General features: G+C 32.6%; 1 protein-coding gene across 1 annotated transcript in view; it reads left to right on the forward strand.

The window, feature by feature from the left end:
* Agps (alkyldihydroxyacetonephosphate synthase) overlaps positions 1-24249 on the forward strand; it is a 484483-nt gene that overhangs the window by 420631 nt on the left and 39603 nt on the right. Inside the window, exon 5 of the mRNA XM_089593784.1 lies at positions 20070-20379. Coding sequence (XP_089449910.1) covers positions 20070-20379 — 310 coding nt within the window. The remainder of the gene's footprint in view (positions 1-20069; positions 20380-24249) is intronic.

Raw genomic sequence — 24249 nt, forward strand, 5'->3', positions numbered from 1 at the left:
ATTGCACCCGCGATTCAATCATGTATGAAATGTGTTTTTGTTTTTTTTCGTCCGATGTCAATTTAAAATGTTTCTCAGCTATAATACATGTTTGTTTCTTTCTTTGATTGGTGATTATGTACGTTGTTGGAAGAAAAATTTATAGGAAATTCGTTGGTATTTTGGCGGTAATTTGTTGGTTTTTTTTTTTTGATTTCCGTATGATTCGCAAATGTTTGGTTTTTTTTATTCCTGGATGCATACATCTGGGTAAGACAATATGAGGGTTTTTAACTTCCCTTTACGTTGTCATAATCGAGTTATTTTTTCCTCTGGTGTGCATCTCTTCTGCCCTGGTAGTACTAGCATTCACTAAGAGTATTGTGTAGTGTTTTTGTAGCAGGGTTGCTCCATTTTTCTGACAATTTATGTTTTATGTTTACTGTGGATTTTGAGGAATTTTTATCACAGGTGTCCGCTTAGGATGTTCTGGCTTCGTTTATGAGACTGATGACTCGTATTATAGGGTTTTTCCCATATAACACGTATGTATGTACATATGTAATGTATGTATGTTCTTTTTTTTTGTTTTGTTGAGAACTATCCCCTGTAGGCTCTGCTATGTTGTATGACTATGCATGTAGATGCTACTGTTATTGTCATGGTGGAATGCTGTTTCAGATTTAATTGTGATTTTGATCCCTTATACAGTGGCGGAAATCTTATCTTATATGGCTTCCAAACTAAATATGTATGTGTGACTATTTCCCTTGTTCAGTTTTATTTTAAATTGGTAAAAATTTTTCAATTGCAGCTATATTTCTTGATAATTAAAATCAAAATAATTTGAAAACAAGATCTTTTTTTTTTTGTTAAAACTTTGCATGTCTCACGTCCTTTAAAATCTACTAATAACACTGTTCTGAAGTGCGTCACATTTATTCGTAATTGTACTTGTAATTATTTTGTTATTAAATCCCTTTTTTTTGTATTGTTAACAATGTTTTTTTTTTATTGTTTTTTTTCTTATAGAAAACAATGATAGTTATTATTATTTACCTATTCATTATTATTCTTACTATATTTTTTTCTATGGTTTCGAGTATAAACATATAATATTCTCATTATAAACAATATTTCTTATTGGTTTTTTTTTTTGACAATGCCTGTTCTTTTTAAGGGTTGCAAAATACAATAACTCTATCGTTTATCCTATTACTCGTTTTTCTGTAAGTTGGATGTTGTACAGCCAAAAAAAATTTCACATAAGTATACTCATCTCTTTCTTAATTTTTTTTTTTCGCCTTTATTTTAAGCGTACGTCCGAAGGTCATAACGAGAAAAAGTTTTTTTTTTTGTATTTTATCAATATTGTTCCCTTAGAAAAAGGGGGGTGTTAATTGTCTAAATGTCTGTTGGTTACGTAGTTATTAGTTATTTTATATTTTCTTTCCATATAATTTGTTGCTTTCTCTCGTGGCTCGTCCGAGGGCCGCGAATTAATGAAAGACAACGCTTTTTCCTATATATATATTTATACACGTACGTTTCTGTGTATCCTGTCTTCCTATACAATATACTGTATCGGTATACTATCTTTATTACTCTTATACTTAGTGTTGCTTCTGTCATTATTATTATTATTATATTACTATTATTATTATCATTAACATTATTAATATTGTTATAACTATCGTCGTTGTATTCTCTTCAGTTAATGGCTTATAGTCGCTTTAAGGCTCTGGTAGGGGTGGTGATTCAGGTGGGGGTCTTCTGCGCTTTTCGTTGGGCTCCCACACTTCTTCTTCCTCTCTCTCACTCTTTTCCTCGCTCTCCGTATCCCATGCGTCCTCTTCATCGCTCTCTTCGTCTTGTTTGTTTACGGTTTAGTCGTTGCTATCTCCTTCAAAATTTCCTTCTGTGTTATCTCAAGGTTCCTGGGTATCGGACTCGTCGTTTTGATTCTCATTATCATATTTGGGTGAGTAATTGCCGCTAATTCCTTTTACGAAGGCTTGATAGTGTTGGTTTCCGAGATGCATGTATTTAAATTCTGCGTCTTTTCCTCCCATGAATTGTTGGTATACTATTTTATCGGATGATACTTGTAGGTCTATACATATGTTTGCTTCACATTCTTGTGAAAATATAAAAGCACATTCTCCGTCGCCAAATTCATGGCTGTTATTTAATATTTGTTTGCTTCCTTTTGGGTCCTTACATTTATTTATCCATTCTGACCCACGTAGAATTTTTCTGAGCTCGTCTGTTGATTCTGTCAATCCGTATAGAATTTTGAGGCAATGGAACAGACAACTTACGTCTTTAGGGACATTGATCATTATTAGCTGTCGGTTAGGTTCTGCGCATTGGGTCCCCGATATTCGAATCTTTGCATCCTCTTCTTCGTTCATTGCGGTTGGTGTGCTATCGCTTTCCCACACATCGATTCTTATGCCCTCTTTTCCTTTGATGTCTTTCTTCTTAACGTCGATTAAGACCTTTGCTCAGAATCGATGGATTAATTCATTAAATATTGACCTTAAATTGGTAATTTGACCTTTGTTATTATAATACTTATCATTTCCGCCGTTGGGTACTTGTGTATCTGGCGGTTGTTGGCTCTCGTGTTCATTCGGTGCCGTTTGGCTTTGTTCGGTCATTTCCGTCCCCCGTTCATCTACTTGCTGTCTACCTTTAGCTCTACTCTCTCTCTGGTCATGTACCCCTCTTTTATTTTCCGATTTCTCCTCACTTCCTTTATCTCTGTTAGGTGTTTTTGTTGCTGCTGTTTCCCCTATTGCTTTCCTAGCTTTCCGCTCCCTCTCTCTTTCTCTGCTCTTTCTGCTGCCTCGCTCGGTTGTAATAAGTCGCTTTCCATTTTCAGCGCGGCTACTATAGCTTCACCTAACGTTTTCGGGTTAAGGCATGTTACCCTGTAGTTGTAAGGTGATTGTATCCCGTACGTATATTGCTTTATACTTTCTTTTTCAGCGCTCTCCTTTAATGCGTGTCGTTGCCTAAGTGATAGTGTCGTGTCCGAATCGTATAGGGTTATTATTCTGTCGTATAATTTTTGAACGCGCCTGCTGTATTCCTCTACTAATTCCCCTCTATATTGTTTCACTACTAATTATTTTGCCCACAACGTGTCAACGCTTCCGATGCTGCAATATCTATTTTTTAATTATACCAAGAATTCATCTACAGATGAGAACTGTGCCAGGCGCGGTATAAATTTGGCGGCTGCTTCTTTCAGCTTATTTGCTAGTGAGCCTATAAAAAATTTGTCATATACGGAGCTCACTGTCCACGATACCACTCTTACCATTTGTTCAAAAAGGGGTAGTTTAATGGAATCGCCGTCAAATATAGGTATGTTTGCTGCTAGGTGACTTAGTGACGACAGCGTGTTCTGAATTGGGCGTTCGTAATTAAAATTTCCTGTGTAATGTGGGGGTACTGTAAATCGGTCTTCGGCGTTTAAGTAATTTCTATTTGCTCAACCTAACTCGTCTTCTCCTGCAGAATAAAGTGGTGCTGCTGTATTCTGTCTATAATAATTGTTGTCGTGTTTTGTATTGTGGGTGATGCCGTCGTTCCCGATTTCTTGCTCGCCTTGAGCTACTGGGGTTCGCATTTATGTTTGACTCCGTGTAACTTCTCCGTACGTCTGTTGTGATGATTGATGTTTTGTGTAGGTGTAGGTATTCGATTTGTATATTGTTGCACCGCTTGTGCCGCTGCTTCTCTTATTATATGGTGTAGATTAGTGTCGTGTTTGGCTTGTATTTTATAGCTATGTGGATTAGTGACTTGTCGATTCATGTCAGTTGTCGCATTTTCACGTTCGGTATATGGAGTTAACTTTTCAAATACAGGGGGTCTATGTGTTTCTGTGTGGGATGGCGCATCAGTTTCGTTATCGCTTATGTCTTGTCTATGAGATAACTGTCCGCGTTTTATGCTTGGCGTTAATTTCCTTAATATTTTCATCATAAAAAGCTTCTGTTTTTTTCTGGCCTTCTGCCACCCTGTCCATGTTTCTGGATCAACTTCTAGATTAATTTGTATTACTTCGTCATCTGTGTCAATTGGTCCTGTTTCGTGTAAATCTGTGCACCTCACGGCTTCCTGTACTCCCCTTCCCAGTGTATCATTTGTCTCTACGTCACTCATAGTGTTGCTCTTTGATCTCTTTTTTTCTGTAGTTCGTCTTGTGCTTTTCTAGTTCGTATATATATTTTTCTAATCGTAAAACGCCGTCGTTGCTATGTATTTTGTGTTAACCTGATAGATACGCGCGCTCTATCGAGTGTTAGTCAATAGTCTTTTTTTTGTTTTTGTTTTCGGTTGGCTACTCCTTGTATTTGTTAACTAATTTTAAAAATTTTATATGGGGTGTTTGCCGTTTGTATCGGTTATATTCTTGTGCATGCAATTATGGGTTGCCACTAAGGTCTTAGGATATTGCGATTTAGAAATAATATCGATACATAAGTTTTTTCTTTTAGGTGCGTATTTCCCTTGGGGGTTATGAGTGTAGTATATACGAGTAATGAAAATTCACTTACCAGATCGCCGTGACGATGGTCAGCATCACGATAATCCCGTGCATACTTATGAGTCCCTTCTTTGATCCTTCCTGGAGTTTCTCAGCTTCTGCTTCCGCTCGTTGTTCCCTTCCCCTGTGCCGTGTATCCCGTGTTCCCTCTGCGGCTGTAGTCCGGGCTTGGCGTACCGTGCTTTCTTCTCTTTGTCTGTATTTTCCCTGGTTTAGTGAACGGTAGCTGCCTCTAGTGTCCTGGTATATTGGTCCACTGGCTTGATATGCAGTTCTTCCTTGTCTGGTATCCTTGCGGTATCGAAGATTTTTCCGATTATATCTTCCTGTTCTCCTCTACTTTTCCAATTTCCCTTATATTGTAGCACTTGACACGCTGAATTTGGCGTCTGGCACTTTTGACACTTTTTTTCTTTGCGACGAGAGAAATATTCTTTTTATTTCTTTTATTTATTACGTCAATTAAGTCGAGAAAAAAATAATTAAATTTTTTTTTGTTTCGCGAGACTAAGTGATTTTCGCGCACGCGACAGACTGTAAAAGATTTTATCTGTATCCCACTTCTGACACCAGCTGTTACGTGGGATTCTCGGTGTGGGAGTAAATAGAAGCGTGACTTGTTGTTACTTATGCTTAATTAGAATTACTTATATTTGAGGGAAGTTGTGCGTGTCTTTTCGTCTCGCGGACTTCGTCCTTACCCTCTCGCGTCTCTCGCTGATCTCCCCGTTACTTCTCTCTACCTTTCCTATCACCTCTCTTCTCTATTCCCCTACCTTTCAGGCCCAAGCCAGCAGAGGTGCACGCATGCATAGCTATATGCTATCGTACTTTACACTGCTTTTATAGCTAAATTGCACAGAAACTTAACTACTTTAAATAAATTAAACTTTTTCCTGTTTAATTATTTTGAAGTTCTTTTTTTGATCTTGCAATCGTTTTATTTCTAAATCAAGCTTTTTCTTTTCTTCCATCAAAAGTTTTTTTGCCTTTTTTTCATCAATTTTTTAAATTTTTTGCTCCTCTCTCTGCCGTTTTCTTTTGGCAATCCCGTCTTCTTTGTTAGATTTTAGTTTTAGAATGTTGAGTTGCTCTTGTTGCCATTCTTCAGATAAAAGTATACTATAATTCTTCTTTTTTTTTTTATTATTATTTTTTTAAATATCTGGTGGCCAAATAAGAGATTTTTGCATCTCATCTGTCAACTTTTGGTGAAAACTAGTTGTATTATAACAATTTACTAAAAATTTTAAGAGTATAAATATAATTCATCAACGCATCGTTAAAAAATATTTTAAATTGTAATTACAATTAAAAATTTTGAATATATCTTACCTTGATTTTACAATTAGTGCTGTGGAGCTGTTGACAAATGTCCCACTTCTTGCGACAAATTGTTGTTACTAGGACCTAGTGGTTCAGTCGATGCTGATGTGATGGTAGCAGCCGTTAATAAAAGGTCTTGCGCTGATGTTGCAATTCCTTTAATAGCTAAAAAAGTAGGTGTCGATTTATTGATTTGTGTATATAATAAATGTAAAAATGTTTCATAAAAAAAAAGTACTAACAGTGAGAGATACTTTCAGTTACAGGAGTATCACTGGCTAACACTGGATTTAAATTCCCGGCAGTGTTTAAAAGATTTTCACTATTGGAAGAGTTGTTTATCAGATAATCTGTATTAATGTTTGTGCTTGGAGTAATAGTGCTGCTGGAAACATTAATTTCTGTAGAAGAACTATGTTTTCGTCCACAATGGCCTACAAATTGTGTACAGTGACACTAATTTACTAAAGTTTATTAGACAAATAAAAGAGTGTATAGAAATAATACTCCCATACTTTTAGTCATTTCAAGAGGATTTAACATTTCTTCAGTCACAATTGTAGTTGAATAAGTATTTTGATTGGTATTGTCATTTATACTTGTTGACGCACTTGTTATATTGTGAAAGAAGGTGAAATCATCGTTGAAAATTATATCTGTATGTAACGCATTTATGTCCATGTCTACGACAGTTTCTAGGATTGTACTTTCTGCTTTTTCAGGGGAGATAGTTCCATTTGTACCACCTAAATTTGTAATACTTCTTTTTTCTATATAAACATTGCCATTTGCACTTGATGCACTTGCTGGTTACTTTGGTAGATTGTCTCAAAAGGTGAGATCTTCGTTTCAAATTATTTCTATATCTAACGAATTCATCACAATGACTGCTTCAGTTTTTAAGATTGTACTTTCTGCTTTGTCAGGGGAGATCGTACCATTTACATTAATTACATTTGTAACACCTCTTTTTTCTACATAAACATTAAATAAATCATAAAACTTCTATGCTAAAAATAGTTGCAAACTAAAATAAAAAATGTGTAATGAATTTTCATGCTTAAAAAATAGTTTTTAAAAAATTACTCTGTGGTAAAAAAAATTGTAAAAAAAATTTTACACCTTAATAAATTAAAAAATTAAAAATTAAGCTTATAATTTGTAAATAAATTAACCAGATAAGTTTTTCATGCTCAGCCAGTACATGTATAATGCATCATTTTTCACATCTGAAACAGGACTATTTGATAAAAATGCATGCTGAAAATCTTGAAATATCTCTGGTGGCAAATAAGATTGTAAGTGATCTATGAATATCTGATTTTCTTTAATATTACTAGAGTCTTCAAAAGTTTTTCTTGTTCAAATGGAGCAGCATTAGCAGATTTTTTTCCTTTGTTTAAAACATTAAAATTGACTGAGTCTGCTGACAATGGAAAAAGCTCACAGGTTTTAAAGCCACTTTGAATTATGGATTCTACATTACTCATAGCTTGTAAACCATTAAATAGTAATGGTGCAAAATTCTCTTTTTTTACTTTTTGATTATTGCTTTTTATTCTCCACTGATCCACTGTATCCCTCCACTTTACCTTTAAAGGATGAAATACAGCAGTATAAAGTGGTTGGAGAATATGAGTGGAGTTTGGATAGAGAGCAATAAGCTCTATTTGATGATCTGTACAAAACTTAGACAGTTTCAAAGTCATGTGTGACACGTGTCCATCTACATAAAGTATTATTGGAAAAACAATATTATTTTTAACTAGGCATGGATAAAAATATTCACTGATATATTTATAAAATGAATCAGCTGTCATCCAGCCCCTGCAATCTCTGTGGAGCCTGCAATCCAGGTAGGGAGTAATGATTTAGTAATATAGGCTGGCATTCTCTCATACCAGAATAAAAGGAACGGAGGCAACAAATTACCCTTTGCATTGATTGTAAATAGCACTGTGATGCTCTCCTATTCATCACCACTCATCACTTTATACACGGACTTGCTCCCCCTCCGAGCAAGTACTTTGTCAGCCTTAGGTATTAAGAAAAAGGCGCTCTCATCTAAATTATAAATTCTGGATTAGTCAATATTTAATAAATTTTTCCTACTCAAGTAGTTTGAAATCTCTTCAAGCCATATCCTCAGTATACCTTCTGATGCAGATACACGTGATTTGCTCAAGATTTGGGCTACCCTAGAAGAGATTTCTGGATGTAGACTTAAAAAATTGTCATACCACCGCCTGCCTGGTTTTCCATCCTTAAAGCGACTCTCCATTTCTGTTTCTAAGACACACTTTTCGACGCATTGTATCAGTATATTTTTAGTAATAGGAAATCCTCTTTCACCACAGTGAATAATCCATTTTGCAAACATATCTTTCTCTTTTAAAGACAAACAAGTACATGGTCCCCTTACAACATCAACAGGAACATGAAAACTCATTTTCATGTGTAATGTAGCTTTAGGGATGCCATAAAGTGCAGCTGCTTTTGTTAACGATGTCCCTTTTTCAATCTCATTTACAGCTTTATAAACATCCTCTTCCTAATACTTTTTGAACTTTTTGTTTTTGATTTTTCCCATTGTTTACTGTAGTATTAGGTTTGAAGTACACTATAATAAGAAATAAGAAATTTTTTCTATGTTGTACAACACCAAGTAGCTGAATAATAGTAATTACAGATTTGACTCACATTTGAAAATAAAGATTAAATAAAATAATGGTTTTCTTTTATCAACATTTAGTTACCTACGTTTGATCAACACGTTCACTTTTAGGTCAAACCCACATGTGCGTGTACCTATAACTGAACGCCGCGTTCAACTACGGGTGCATTTTTAACTACCTGTGTACCTATATATAAACACCTACATTAGTGATGAAAAAGTTAATAATATCAAAATTTAAAATTTCTTAAATAATTCCATACTATTCCAGAATACTCCCAGTATGATTTATTTATATGCAAATATCATAGAATATTTTAAGAGCCCTAACAAGTTATCAGTGATTCTTAGCAGACGGTTTAAGCAAGCCAATGTTAAGCGATTGAGTATCAAACAGTGATATTCTAAGTAAGATTGTTCGTATAAAATATTATTGTATTAATACAGAACTCTACAAATAATTAGATGTAAGTCTTAAAACTGTACCTGTTACCTCGCATTTAGTGTGCAATCCTTATTTAATAAATAATCGGCTTATATTTGATAAGTGTTCAGTTATAGGTACTGTCCGCTAATAGGGTCACTTACCTTACCACGACAGCCTATTAGCCTAATCACCAGGGCCACCCACTCACCACCTGTGTGTTGAGGTGTATTAACACACTCATTTACTATACCTTTATATGGTATCGCACCTATAATACCATGGGCACAGTGTGGGTATCTTGGGTGAAACACATGGCCAGTTAAGCTGGTACTCTCTGCACCAATGGTGCATTGGGTCCACTCGCCACTAGGAAGCCTTTTACCGGAGAAGATTTGATATTTCAGGACGTCCTTTTCTCACTGGTTAAGCTAGTACCCTCTGCCGAAACATTGGGTCCAGGCTAATTAGCATCCCCGGAGAAGTTCTACGTTTCAGGGACCACTCCTCGCCGGTAAAGCTGGTGAGTTATTCCTGGCGCATCGGATCTGCTTATCCCTACCTAGCACTGTTTCGCATTTACCCAGTCCCGGAGACCTGTGGGTCAAGGAAACAACCCTGGGATTACTCTGAAGAAAAATTTCACGGAAAAACACGAAACAACTGGGGTTGCATGGAAACTTTTTCTGATGAAAACAGTTTTTTTTAATCTACACTCACCAGAAATCGAACCCACGACCTCTAGAATGGCGTTGCATTAGTACCAAGCAAGCTTACCACTATGCCAATGCCGCTTTTTTTGTCGTCTTTATTATTTCTTTGTTTTTTTATCGAAGCGTATCCAAGAATATCTATGTATTTAATATTTTTTTCAAAATCGTCAACTTAATTTTATTTAAACATAACTGTTACAAGACTTTACTAGTTTCTTATGAGTTATTCCAATTTTCTTATTTTAAGAATAATTTTCTGTCCGTTTTAAACTTAAACTAGTCAATTAATAACTCCATGACTTTTAACGCATATTACAAATTTTTGTTATTTTTACGTGGCTTCCGTGGAACTTGAATGTTTCCCATTGATATGTTTTTTCTGTTATTATTAATATTTAAACTTGTAGTTTATTTTTAAAATTGACAAAAGAATGTAACACCGTTTTTATAAATACACATGGAAATGTATTGAATACTGTGTACAGAATTGGAATTGATGAGTTGAATTAATTTTGCGCAAATATTACCTTTTGTTTTCGACGTATCACTGAATCCAACGTTTCAATAGGTAACTAATTAAGTGGGTTAGAGCGAAAAAGAAGTTTCTTACGACATTCTTAAAAAAATTATGTGATTGTTTTTATTAAGTTAACAACATATTAGAATTTCAGGAACGGTAGTGTCACAGTTTTTGAGAAAAAAAATAGCAAAGTTATGATCTTACACACAGGCTCTTAAGAGAACGTCGTCACAAAATTTATATTTTTACAAATCTTCCAAAAAACTAGTATCTTATTGTAAATAACAATTCGAATAACATATCCAAATTTGAGAAAGCTTACTGTCACGATTTGAAAAATAATTTATTTAAAAGTTAATTTTTAAAATGTCACCTCACTCTTTTCTGTCTTGCTCCTTCACATTCTTATGGAGATTTTTCTGAATCTATATTAGGGATCTTATTAATGTGATCGAAGAAGAATAAAAGACACTAAGCTATGTGGAATGAAAAATTTAAAAAAGAATCCATTAAAATTAGAAAGTAGGAAAAAAATAGTTCTTGTACTTTCTCTGCAAGAATCATAAGCCAATGTTACCTGTCGAAAAACCGGACGTATGGCAAAAGATTGTTGGCAAGATCAGTGATCCTAATATGGGCAAGCATAGCAATACACTACAACTACAAAGCTTCGAGTGAACATAAACATTCAACGGCAACTTTAAATACGGAAGTAATACATGAAGAAAATAAGGTAAACGAAATTTATAATCGTGACACTAAAAATATGTTAAATTGGTTGCGTACGTTGAATAGGACTAAATAATTTACTGAGTTTTTTAATAATAGCGACAACAAGTAGAATAGTAACAGTTAATAATTTAGCAAAAATATACAGTAAAGCTACTTATCAATTAGTAGCCACGGCTAGAGTAGAAGAAGATTTATATCTTATGAAAAGTTCAGTAAAGTACAACGATAAGAATAGATAGTGGAAGCAGTCAAGAAATTCTTATGAGAAATGTTGAATAACTTAAATAAAACAAATGCTGAATATAAAAGTAAAAAGATAACTGAAAAAATAGCATAGAGCATTAAGCTATATTAATTTTTAGTATTTAAATAAATTATAATAAATTATTTAAATAAATTAGTACATAAATTATAAATTAGTTACGAATAAAATGTTAGATTATATTCCAGATCAACTAGAAAAGATCAAAATGAAATACACTAATTGTACAATTTCCAAAGTAAGATTATAAATGTTCTATTCAAAAATGATGGAGAAAGGCTAAAGAAATATTATAAATTATTTACACTGGTTTAATTGGACCACATTATAAAACGGGTTGTAGTGGTGAAGAAAATTTTTTTACTATTTTAGATGAATACGGTAATGTTGTAATCGATGCTTGAAGAAATAAAAACTGTAGAATATTTAAAAAAAAAAAAAAACGATTACAAATACTAGTGAAAACAAAACTCATTGTACTCTCAAATACTCATGGGAATTAAATCCAACGTAAAACACTCAAAAATATATGGTAACCAAGTATTAGTAAGAATACCAGAGGTAAAAAGAAATGACAAATGGGCCGATAAATGAAAAATAGGAGTGGCAATGGGTTATAATGAAAATAGCTGTAGAGTTTTGTTAAATAATATAGCTAGAAATAATAGACATGTACAAGTAATCGAAAATAATATTTAATTAATTTTCTTAAGGAGTTTCAATCTCTCTTTACAGTCCATACAACACTCTCTATAGTTTGGTAAGTCGTCTGTCTTTCTCGCTCTCCTGTGACAACATAAACTTTTGTAAATTCAAAGTGATCAGTGATCCGTTGGGGGCGAAATGTAAGAAAATAAATAAATACAAGAAAAGTGTATTTAAATTTTCTGCGTTGATTTATTGATGCGCAACGTTTTGCTGACAATATGCGTCCGCCTCATCAGGCTACAAAATTAAAATTAAAAACACACAATGAGTGATCTGGAAGGCTCAAACACAAAAATACAATAAATTTTTTTTGTAAATTGTTACCGCAGGTACGCGAGAATTCGTAAGTTTGGTTGACTTACTCGTCACCTGTCGTGCTGTCGACTGACAATAAATTACAACCACAAGCCAGCGCTTATATAGGCGGAGCCGCAAAGGTAGACGGTAAAGGGCGATGAACTCGATCGGGACATTTAAACTTTCGTAGTAAAGGAAGGTATGCTCTATTAAAGGAAAGCACATCCTCCTTTCTATTGATGTTGTGTTTGTCGAGTTTTATATAAAGCATTTCGGAAATAATTCTTTTTTTATAATTAGATTCATTGTCAAGGATTTTAAAGTTATCCCAATCGAATTCATGGTCAAAATTGATTTGGTGTGCACAAACAACGGAATCGGAGTTTTTACTTTTCGTATTTTCACTAATGCGGACCTCCGCTGCTCGCTTTGTTTCACCCACATATGACGCAGGACAATTTTTACATTAAAACTTATATACTACATTTGTCTGTTTATGTTTATTCGTTGTGTCTTTTCCTAAGCGGACGATATGCTGCAGTTTATTGTTAATAATAGGGTAAGTGTGAATATTGTAGGGTTTTAACATGGTTGAAATTATTTCAAAATTATTGTCAATATATGGTATGCCAATTTTGCAGAGAGGGTAGGTGTTTGTAGTGCTTCTGTTATGATTACTATATTTGTGTCTTTTTAATCTGACCTTTATGTTTTTATTAATAAAGTTAAAAGGGTAATTGTTTTTTATCAACAGGTTTTTTACCCTAGCAATATTCACACCGTGAAAACGTGTACTGGCAAGTAAGATCGCCCTATCAACCAAATTAAAAACAATATTTCTCTTATAGCTAACTGGATGACCAGAAAAATAATTTAAGATTCGTCCGGAAGAAGTAGGTTTTTCAAACCAGTCAAAATTAAAATAATTAGAATTTCTTATTATCGTCAAGTCTAAAAAGTTGAGTTTCTTGTCAATCTCTATTTCATATGTAAATTGTAGTTTGGGATGATATGAATTAAAAATATTTAGGATTTGGTCAGTATAGTCAACATTAATAAAAAGTTATACATCATCCACGTAACGAAAATAAAAAGATAGAATAATATTATAGTTATTTTTTAAGATGGAGAGACAATTATTTTCCAGGTCGTCCATTACAAGGTCAGCAAACAAAGGTGAAATAGGAGAACCCATTGGCGTGCCGAAAATTTGTTGATAAAAAATGTTGTCAAAAGTAAAAAAAGTATTATTGAACAAAAATTCTGTACATTGTCGAATTTCATCAACCGGGATTCGACATTTATTCATTATGGTCACAATACGTCGATCGATGCTCCGTAGTACCAACTCTAGAGGAATATTAGTAAATAGGGAGCTAACATCTAAAGACATTAGTCTATAATTAGTAGTGGGTTTTATATTTTTTAGTTTGTTTTTCAATTCAAAGCTATTATTAATGTGTGATATTGGAACGTTGACTGACTTCTTGAGTTCATCGTAAATTACTTTTGCTAGAAAATATGTAGGGAAAAGATACAACGAATAAACATAAACAGACAAATGTAGTATATAAGTTTCATTGTAAAAATTGTCCTGCGTCATATGTGGGTGAAACAAAGCGAGCAGCGGAGGTCCGCATTAGTGAAAATACGAAAAGTAAAAACTCCGATTCCGTTGTTTGTGCACACCAAATCAATTTTGACCATGAATTCGATTGGGATAACTTTAAAATCCTTGACAATGAATCTAATTATAAAAAAAGAATTATTTCCGAAATGCTTTATATAAAACTCGACAAACACAACATCAATAGAAAGGAGGATGTGCTTTCCTTTAATAGAGCATACCTTCCTTTACTACGAAAGTTTAAATGTCCCGATCGAGTTCATCGCCCTTTACCGTCTACCTTTGCGGCTCCGCCTATATAAGCGCTGGCTTGTGGTTGTAATTTATTGTCAGTCGACAGCACGACAGGTGACGAGTAAGTCAACCAAACTTACGAATTCTCGCGTACCTGCGGTAACAATTTACAAAAAAAATTTATTGTATTTTTGTGTTTGAGCCTTCCAGATCACTCATTGTGTGTTTTTAATTTTAATTTTGTAGCCTGATGAGGCTGACGCATATTGTCAGCAAAACGTTGCGCATCAATAAATCAACGCAGAAAATTTAAATACACTTTTCTTGTATTTATTTATTTTTTTACATTTCGCCCCCAACGGATCACTGATCACTTTGAATTTCCAAATTCACCGGAGGGCACTGATATATACTAGCAAATCATAAACTTTTGTAGTTTTTACCTGACTTATTAATTAATTTTTTTTCTCATAAGGACCCTCAAGATGCTCAATAAAATTAAATACTATTACTAGAAAATTTTTTATCATTGATAACATTTTTATGTAAAATTCATTGTTAATAAGTGAGGTAAATGCAATAGAAGTGCTTAAAAAGACGATAGTCCATAAGCCTACACGTAAAAATAAGCTATATACGAATATTAATTACTCGGCTCCTAGGACCCCTCGTGCCATCAAATTTCGACAGTGACTCGACAGAACTCTCTCAAAAGATAAGAGTCCGAAAGCAAAAGAAGCTCTGTGAATAGATTTAGTAATTCTGTAACGCACATAAATTTTAATGAGTCAAAAAAATGTCAAAAAAGCAGTGGATAGAAGAATGAAATTTTTAAAGAAAAAGAAAACTTAGATAGTTGTAAGAATCATTTGAAATAATTTATGACAAACCAACAAGTATGTGTAAAGATAACTCAGCAGCAGCCGCTATGGCAAAATTTTCTTCTTGACGAAATATTCATTATGTAAATGAAAATTATGCAAAAAAAATGATGAAATTCAAATTTATTAGAAAAAAATTTGGCTAACATACTCACCAAAAATTATGCACAGAAAAGTTTATAAGAAGAACAGAAGCATGTTAGGATCAGAAAACCAAAAAAAACAAAAGAATGGAATGTAAGCCAAAAAATGATATGAACAAATAAAATTATAATAATATTATAGCGATTAGCAGCAATAATGTTCAACTTTCTAAAGAAAGAGTGAAACTCGTGGATCCGTTCTTTAAATAAATTTAATTTTTGTTCGTCAGGAATCAGCCGTCGGCCTGAAGGCGTTATTTGCTCTTTCGTACAGTATACTTCCCTATGAAATCGTTGACTCGGCGTTGTAGTATTATTTCATGGAGTAATATGTATATAGTAATATTGATGTGTCATGCATTGAACTGACCTTGATCTACTGTATGGATTTCTGTCTATTTAATGCAGTGGTTGCGTATGTCAATTCATTGTTTTATCTCACGTCCTTGTAAAGGTCTCTATCAGTTTTTAGTCAGTCTATTTTTGTTCTGTATTCAATTTATTCATTAATGCTAAAATTTTTTTTCTGTTAGTTAAAATTTTGAGTCCTGAAATATTACTATCAAGAGAATAAGTTTAATCATTAACCACATTATGTCTTATTTGACGATTTAATAAATTTGGTAAAGCCGTCAATAATCAGTTTTCACAAATAATATAAAATGTAAATTTTCAATTCCCCATTGACAGTGTTTCAACGATTTATAGTTTTTCTTAACTTAACTTACTTCGGTGATCGTTGGTTAGCTGCTGCTTGCGTGCACGCAGTTACAAGATCTTAGAAAGTTGAGTGCAACGATGATTCTAATTCTACACGAGAGTACTCGTGGTGATGAAGATTATTAGGCTCCTACTTTTAACATCTAAAACAAGTCGACGTACCTTTTTTTCTTGTTTCTCATTAATTTACTTTTCAGGTGAGTCTACAATGGCCTGATTTGCTCGAGATTTTCTCACACTGCTTAGTCATCGAACTAAGTCTTACATTTTCTCGAAATTTCTACTTCTAACACGCAGCTTTATCACTTAATTTAGTCTTATATTCGCTTAAATGACACTACTCTCCAACCTTTATAGTTACTTTAAAGAAATTGATAAAAAATAAAAGGTGAATATTGGTGTATGCAAGGAGTTCTTATATTCCTGCCTTAAGGAGGATACGTCAGATTGGAGATCCGAACGATCAATCACAGCTTAACTTAATTACTCTCAATTGACGTGAGCGCAGTCATGGTGTAATAATCGTACGGTGATTGATAGTGAAAACTGCTGCTGTCTCAGATTTTATATAAGATACAAGTTGCTGTTGAAATTGTGTACGATATTTCTTGAGGATATACGCAGTAAAGAATTTTGAAATTGTTGATTGCTCACATTTTTTAGTGTAGTAGTGTGAATTATTTTTGTGAGTTGAGTGCTTTATAAGATTGATTGGAGGTTATACGTTTTACGGTTTAGTTATACGGTTGAGTTTTGCGACGGTCGCTTGTTTCAAAAGAAGTAAATTGTGCGTCACGCTGTTGCAGAAGCAGGTATACAGTTTGATGTTTAAAGATCTCTGAGCATTCTCTTTTCATAGTTTTAGAACGGAACTATGTATTTTAAAGTAAAAAATATTAAGTATATGACATGGTATGTCGAACAGCCAAAACTGTAAATTCAAAGAGACTTGTCGTAACATTGTAAATGTAAAATCTTGTCTGTGAAAACGATTTTAAAAAAAATACTTGTATTACAATTTTAAAGTATATGTAAGCAAAAAGCTTTGCATGAGAGTAATTCTTTGTAAAGAGTGGGGAACACTTACTGGTAACAGAGGAAGATTATAATTAAACGTAAAAGTCAAACGTATTTCGCCACACGCTCAAAAAGCATCACTGTATTTATAATTAACTTAGTTAACTACTTTTCTAAAAATAATAATTATATATAAATCACTAATCTAGTCTTTACGGGGTGTAAGACCTCCCTTTGTTTAATGACCAAAAGCATTGGCATCCTCAAGGCGACTTCACGCTCAAGCGGGTTGTTTCAGTTATTTTAATTTATTGCTTCTAAATACGGGCTTAGGTAAGAAATACAAGGAATACTTGATGGTGCTGGGCAAAAAACGAAAAAAGAGGTTTCCCGTGTATTAGTGAGAAAGTGTTGTGGATTTAAAAGCAAAAACGAAAGAGTGCTGTTTCCATTTTAGAAAAAAGTATCGTGGGTAGTTTTAACATTAGGGGTAAGTGTACTTATCTCCATGGCACGTACTGAAAATTCCAATTTAAATGCACCATAAAAAATGGTATACTAAAATTTTTTGGAATTTTTTTTTTTTTTTAAATCTTACATAATCTCTTACGGAATATTTAAAAAAATTTTATGAAGCTAAAACTGCAGTAGAATATTTTTAAAACGAATAAAAACGGTATGCTGGTATTACCGTGGTTGTGTACCTATTACCGTGTACGTATTACCGCGGATGTCCCAATCACCGTGTCCGTATTACCGTGGGTGAAGAAAGTTGTATTTGCGGAATATAAAAAAAATGCAAATTTCACCTACATTTTCTACATGACTTATTTATTGTTTTAAAAAAATACTACTTTTTTTGTACTTGCTTATTCATTTAGTAGGAATCTTATACATTTTTGAGCACTCAGCAATAGATTTTCCAGAATAGATACTTTTCAAAACTAATTTTAATGTCTCTGGAGAGTAACACTTTTTGTTTTTCTTTATTTCGATCGATTTCTTGCCTTTCTTGCCTTTTTTAGTTGTCTTCATCTTGGTTACGTTAGATCGACGTGCTTACCTACTAATTGTTTACGCGTTAACTTTCGTGCGTTCTGTAAGTATAGGGTTATGTTTACGTACGCTCACCGCGGAAATACATACACAATCAGTTAATGAGCGCGTTGTACCGAATACCGTGGAAAATAATTATTTACTCAAAATATACACAAATATTTCTGTTTGAATTGCATCTACATTAACGTCATTTTAGATTATTAAAATTGAAAAATTATTTTATATAAAACATTTCTTATTTTGAGCAAGTAATCATCAGTTTTTCAAAATCCACGGTAATAGGGCAGAGCACGGAGATAGGTTTACTTACCCCTATTTAAAATTTAATTTTTGTTTTGACAAACGGACTGTTGTGATAAGATGATTAGGTTTATTATTTTTACGAATCCTCATGTTGAGAAACTTACGTATTTGATTATAATTATTTTTCATATTAGATTTTGCTAGCTGATTGCCAAACGTTGAATATTATTCCGATAAGAAGTAAATTACATTAATTTAAACCAAAATTAAAATATCACATTATAATACGGATTTGCATACGAGTTAATGTTTAAAAGAAATTTATTATTTGGATGACGGATTCAATTCGTCATAAAGATAACAATTTTTTCGTTTGTTTTTTTTTTTGGTAATGTGATTGCTACCAACAATGTATTATATTTATGTTTGACTTATATTGCTTGTGTTTTAAAACACACCAGAGCGTAATTAATAATTTGTACTGAATAAATTCGCATTTTGATAAAGCTCACACCTTTGCAATTGAGTCCCGGGTTCGAGATCTTTTGTGGTAATAACTCTGTAAAAAAAGTAATTTACACAAATAACATCACCTAACGAAATTAGGTGTCAAATTTTACTCTGATTAAATAAATTTCCTACCGATTAACTACTAGTTTTCTTGGACCATTTATTTACTAGAAAAAGAGTACACGCCCAACTTCGGCTTTCCAAAGAATAAATGAAACTTAGTTTTGGTGAAATTCATTTTCATATGAGGAAGAGAAGTAAAAAAATAAGATCACACATTATTAGTCTGATTTCTTACTTTTCAGCTTAAATTCTAAATTAATCTTGACAAATATGGGCTTGACTTATTCTTTGAAGTGTCAAAAATATGCGTCTACTCTTCTTTTTTTGATAAAATAGTTGGTTGTTAAATGAATAATGTTGTAAAGCTGTGCAATCAAAGTAACCTTATCCCTAACGTAGGGAACTTTTTAGTTACACAAACCTGCAATTAAACTATTTTCTTGATGATTTCATGTAAATTATTTTATCCGGAGTAATTTGGTGTGCTGAAACCGAGTTCACCGTAAAAATCAGCGAATCATATCAGGAGTGTAAGTTTTTTCAACCTAAAAGTTTACAAACAGCCATTTTTACGAAATGTTTAATGTTCATGACATGTCTCAAATTTTGTGTGTATCTTCTTTACAGAAATACTATCAAACATGGCTTTTCCTCTACAATATCCAGTTTCAATATTCTGGATACGATTTCCTGTCTTTGTGATATGGTAGTTTTAATGGAAGTATTTTCTGATGCACTCACCTGTACAATAAGCATTTCACTTTCAATTTTTTAAGAATGCCTGCACCCTTAGAAACTTAGCACGCTAAGACAGGAACTAACTTTAGTCCATATCACGGTTGTGAGTTTTCCTAGCTTTAATCGTAACCCATTTAAATACGAGTGAGAGAAATCCTTAACTCTTCTTAACTATTGTTCTACACTAAAAGAAAAGTGGGATGACGTCTGTCATCACATGGTTGGGAAAGTACTAAGATTGAAGTAAAATTTCTGGCTCAGGCAGTGAAATAGCTAGCGTTTTGCTGCAATACGCTCCAGTTCCACTGCAGGCACTTTTAGAAAATAACAAGTGAAATGCCTATTTTACAGGATCACTGCGTCAAACGGTACTTTTACTAAAACTTACATAACTCAGAAATAAACATTCGTATCAAGAATATTAAAAATGTATTTAGTAAGAAAACAGCTATAGTATATGAGGCTTCTGTGAAAAGCACGCAAAAAAATTTTTGAGACACGGTATAATCTCAAGAATATGTAAAAATACAATTTTTAATATTAAATTAACAAGACATTTTTTAATACAAAAATTAGGCCTATTAGTATATAGTAAAAGCATTCTTAGTAAATTTTAACTTAGCAATTTATTACAGCTTAGGAGGTTGGATAGCTACACGTGCAAGTGGAATGAAAAAAAATATATATGGCAACATTGAAGATCTTGTTGTACGAATTCGCATGGTAACAGGGCGAAGTTCAGAATTGGAAATGATTTTGGAACACAGCTCTCAAGTACCACGAACTTCTTGTGGTCCCAATTTTGATCACATCATTCTTGGTAGTGAAGGAACACTTGGGGTCATTACCGAAGTGGTACTTAAAGTCAGGCCATTGCCGAATACAATCAAGTACGGTAGCATTGTTTTCCCAAATTTTGAAGCTGGAGTAAGCGCACTCCGCAAGGTAAGAGATATAAAAATTTACATTTTAAGTCTGACATGAAGAATAAATATTCATTTTTTTCACTGTAATACTTTTACAGTTTTTTGAGTATGTATAATCTAAATAGGTTTATATAAGAAAAATATATAAATGTGTACAATGATATACCTTGCGTGCCAACCATTTTGACGTGACTTTTGATTTAAAAAAATTCTACCTAAAGTGAAAACCGAGAAAATAATGAAATAAATTATTTTATTGAAAACTTTCTTGGTAATCAAGAGAATAATGTGCATTACCAGCGAATTCTAAAGATTTTGAGATTAGAAGACAGATCGTGTAAACTGTCTGTCGGTCTTCCTAACGCTAGAAATCAATAATTAATAAAAAAGTTACAAAATTAAAAGAAAGATGTTCTATATTTATGATGTATATACGTTATCATTCAATTGAATAATGATCAGATTAGCTTTTTTTTTAAACAAGATGACAATATTTAAATCATCACGAAAATGAAAGATTTACTGGTTTAAGCTGTTGAACGTTTTCATTTATTTTTTCGTTTTTACATCGACGTTTTGACTGGTATGTCATTAAGCTCTTTTCAAGCACAATTCTTAAATGTTGAACAATTAGATTAGTTCACAACAACCACATTTAATCATTTAATTTACTAAATGTACTGGGAACAACTCTTTTTATACAAATTTATAAAATAATACAAAGTATAATAATACAAACTTAACCTTGAAGGCATTCTGAAAATTAAATTTATTTATATTAATAAGCAATAATATATTCTTTATTAATTTCTCATTGAAATAATACATAATTTTTGTGAAAGCTTACCTCCTTATGAACTCGATCGAAAAATTTAAATAAAAATAATGTAAATCAATTGTAATTTACTAAATAGAAATTTGAATAAGTAATAGAACTCTTCTTTGCCTGCTATTAAAAAGTAATTCCTAGCAGTTATCTTTATCTGTAAATATACCACCATAATTATATGTACTGTATATGTACCACACTGTACTGATATTATATGAATACTCCATCCATACATTAACCTATTAATTTTATGGTACATTAGATTTATCAAAAAAATTGCTTGTTATACTAGCGATAAAAGTAAACTTCTTATATCTAAATTATTGACAAGCAGGAAATCATTTTTTATTATACCTTATTAATATATTCAATCCAAGCTATGGTTAAAAAACAGTTCATAACCTAGAATAAAATCGAATAGAGCCTACGATGAGTGAATTCACAGTTTTTAGGTAGCTCAAATAGTAGAGCAACTGTCTAGTAAACAAAAGATTTTTTGTGCTATCCACACCTGGGAACAATTTTTTTAATCTTGCGAATAATTTGTAATCTCTTCATACGTATAATTTTCGACGTTTGTAAATTTAATTTCAGAAAATTATTTATCATTACAAAAGGACATGGATGGACTGAAAGTGCTTGGAATAGTATCTCCATCCATAGATGAGCCTATTAAATTGATGATATACATATGTATACGAATCACAAGAATTTCTTGTTATACCAGTGATAAAGTTGCATTAAACTTCTAACATCAATTAACATTTTATTTAATGAACTAATTTATAGTATAAGGACTTGGTATATGTATGAAAAAAAAAAAATTAAATAGTTTTTTTGCCACTAGTTGATGGATGAAAAATAGTAGTATCAAAAGCCCAGTAATAAAACGGAATTAATTATTGTATGGATATTTGAATGGTTATATAATAAAATGCATTATAACAAGTAGAGACATGAGATAGACGAGTTCTTAAGATTAGAAGGATAAAATCAAACTTAAAGGAGAAGGTGGCCTAAATCAGGTTGGTAGTCTAAAGTGAACAGGCGCTTGTGTGCCAGCGCATGAAACACAAAGGGCAAGGTGTGTATACGTTGAGGTTACCCGAGTACCTCTGAATTTCGCTCAGTTCCAAACGAGCCGTTAGACAGTAAAATCAATAATTTGATAAAAAAATTAAAGGCACGTATTTTGTGATCAGTCAAAAATGAATGCACTTAGTGTCGTTAGTCATTTTCTATCAATTGGAGCCCATTAAAGTTTAAATTAAGCCAAAAATATTGATGTTTTATTTTAAACTTTTAATGGTTTGCATTACATAAGGAGGTTCCCTTGCTCTAGTGTCACAAAATGAGATGTATGTCATTCAATAGTTTTGATTATGCCGAATCTAAAGGTACCCTTATTTATACCCTTTATCGAACAAAATCTGAAATCTAACGCTTAAAGTTCACTTTTTTAACAAGAGCGGTTATGACAGACATACTAAAAATAACGATTTGCAACCTCAATCGAAAGTGTCAGGATATAACGAGTAAACACGTATTGTAGATTTTAACTTTATCTTTTAAATTCCGTCGTAAGAAATATCGGTAAATTTACTAGAAATTGAAATAATTGTAAAAAAAGGGATGAGTCAGCTTATTTTTTCTGCTATGAGAAATTCAGTGAAGCCGCCATATTACTTGGCAGGAGCGGGTGCAATTCAAATTCAAATGCTAAAGAAAGTTAAATGATGGCCTATATTATCAACTTTATTAACACCATTGTATTGATGTATTATAAAAACCTTCAGGAGGTATTCAATGCTTACGAAAATAAAATATAATACTTAAGTTAACAAGGTCAGCTTTATTAAATTGCATCAATCGTCATATTTTAGAACAAATATAACAAACTTTTTGGTTCATCCACTTCATAATTAGACGCACTTTTTATGTTTAATACGTGATACATTATTATAATACATTTTTTTACAATTCACAGATACTTCTTATCTTGTCCGAAATCACATTTATTACGTCCAGTGAGTATGTTACGCGAACTTTGCTATTGATACTCATATTTAGCAATATTTTAACACCACATCTTAAGAGTTCCTTTTAAACGCATCTATCAAAACTTGTTTTACTTATTGCTTCCCTTGCCATTTTATTAACAATTTTGGAATTTATCATATTTTTGAAAATTCGCAATGATGCTTTATTATTTTCCAATACTTTTTTCATATTTTTATCACTTTCTATTTTACTTAAACTTCTACATTCAGTCTTTATAACTTCATCAGTTATATTTACAGTGTCTACTAAATTTTTTTTAAATTTTAATATGTTGGAGTGCATCGTGAAGTGCTTCAGTATTCAGTTGAGTATACTTCTTGTCCTCCATTTTTGTATAAATTAATAATTTTTTTAAGTTGACCTTTTGGGGCAAACTTTAAAAATAAAAAACACACATACTGCGTATTTTTGACACACAGCAACGTTTCATCGACTGGAGTGTCGACCTCTTCAGGCTTTATTGACAAATTCAATAGAAAATCAGTACAAACCAACGAATAATAGACATAAAGTACATATGATATAAATACCTTAATTACACATTCCGTGCAATGACTGTCCCGAAAAATACATAGATGAAACAAAGAGAGCACTAAAAGAGAGGAGAAGAGAACACAAAAACAATTATAAAACTGAATCTGTGGTATCTACTTCAAACTTTCAATAATTATACTTTTACATGGGACATCAAAATAATAGACAAGGAGCCAAACTATAGGAAATAACTGATTTCTGAAATGCTCCATATAGTGTCAGACTGCAATAATATAAATAAGAAAGAAGACCTATACACTTTGAATCATACTTATAAAAGTTTTTTCAAAAATATACGTTGCTGACCGTGTCTATCAGTTCCATACATTGACCTCATGATATATCTGTGTAAATATGGAGTATTGTTGGGGCCCAGTAAACATTAAAAGACGATACTCCATCGTAAACTGCGATCTTCGAGTAAAAGTAAGAGTAAAAGTCGAGTAAAATTTTATGTCGAAAAAA

Source organism: Copidosoma floridanum, unplaced genomic scaffold (assembly GCF_036245765.1).
Source record: "Copidosoma floridanum isolate Cflo_tuat_1 unplaced genomic scaffold, Cflo_Japanese_pri ptg000020l, whole genome shotgun sequence".
NCBI lineage: Eukaryota > Metazoa > Arthropoda > Insecta > Hymenoptera > Encyrtidae > Copidosoma > Copidosoma floridanum.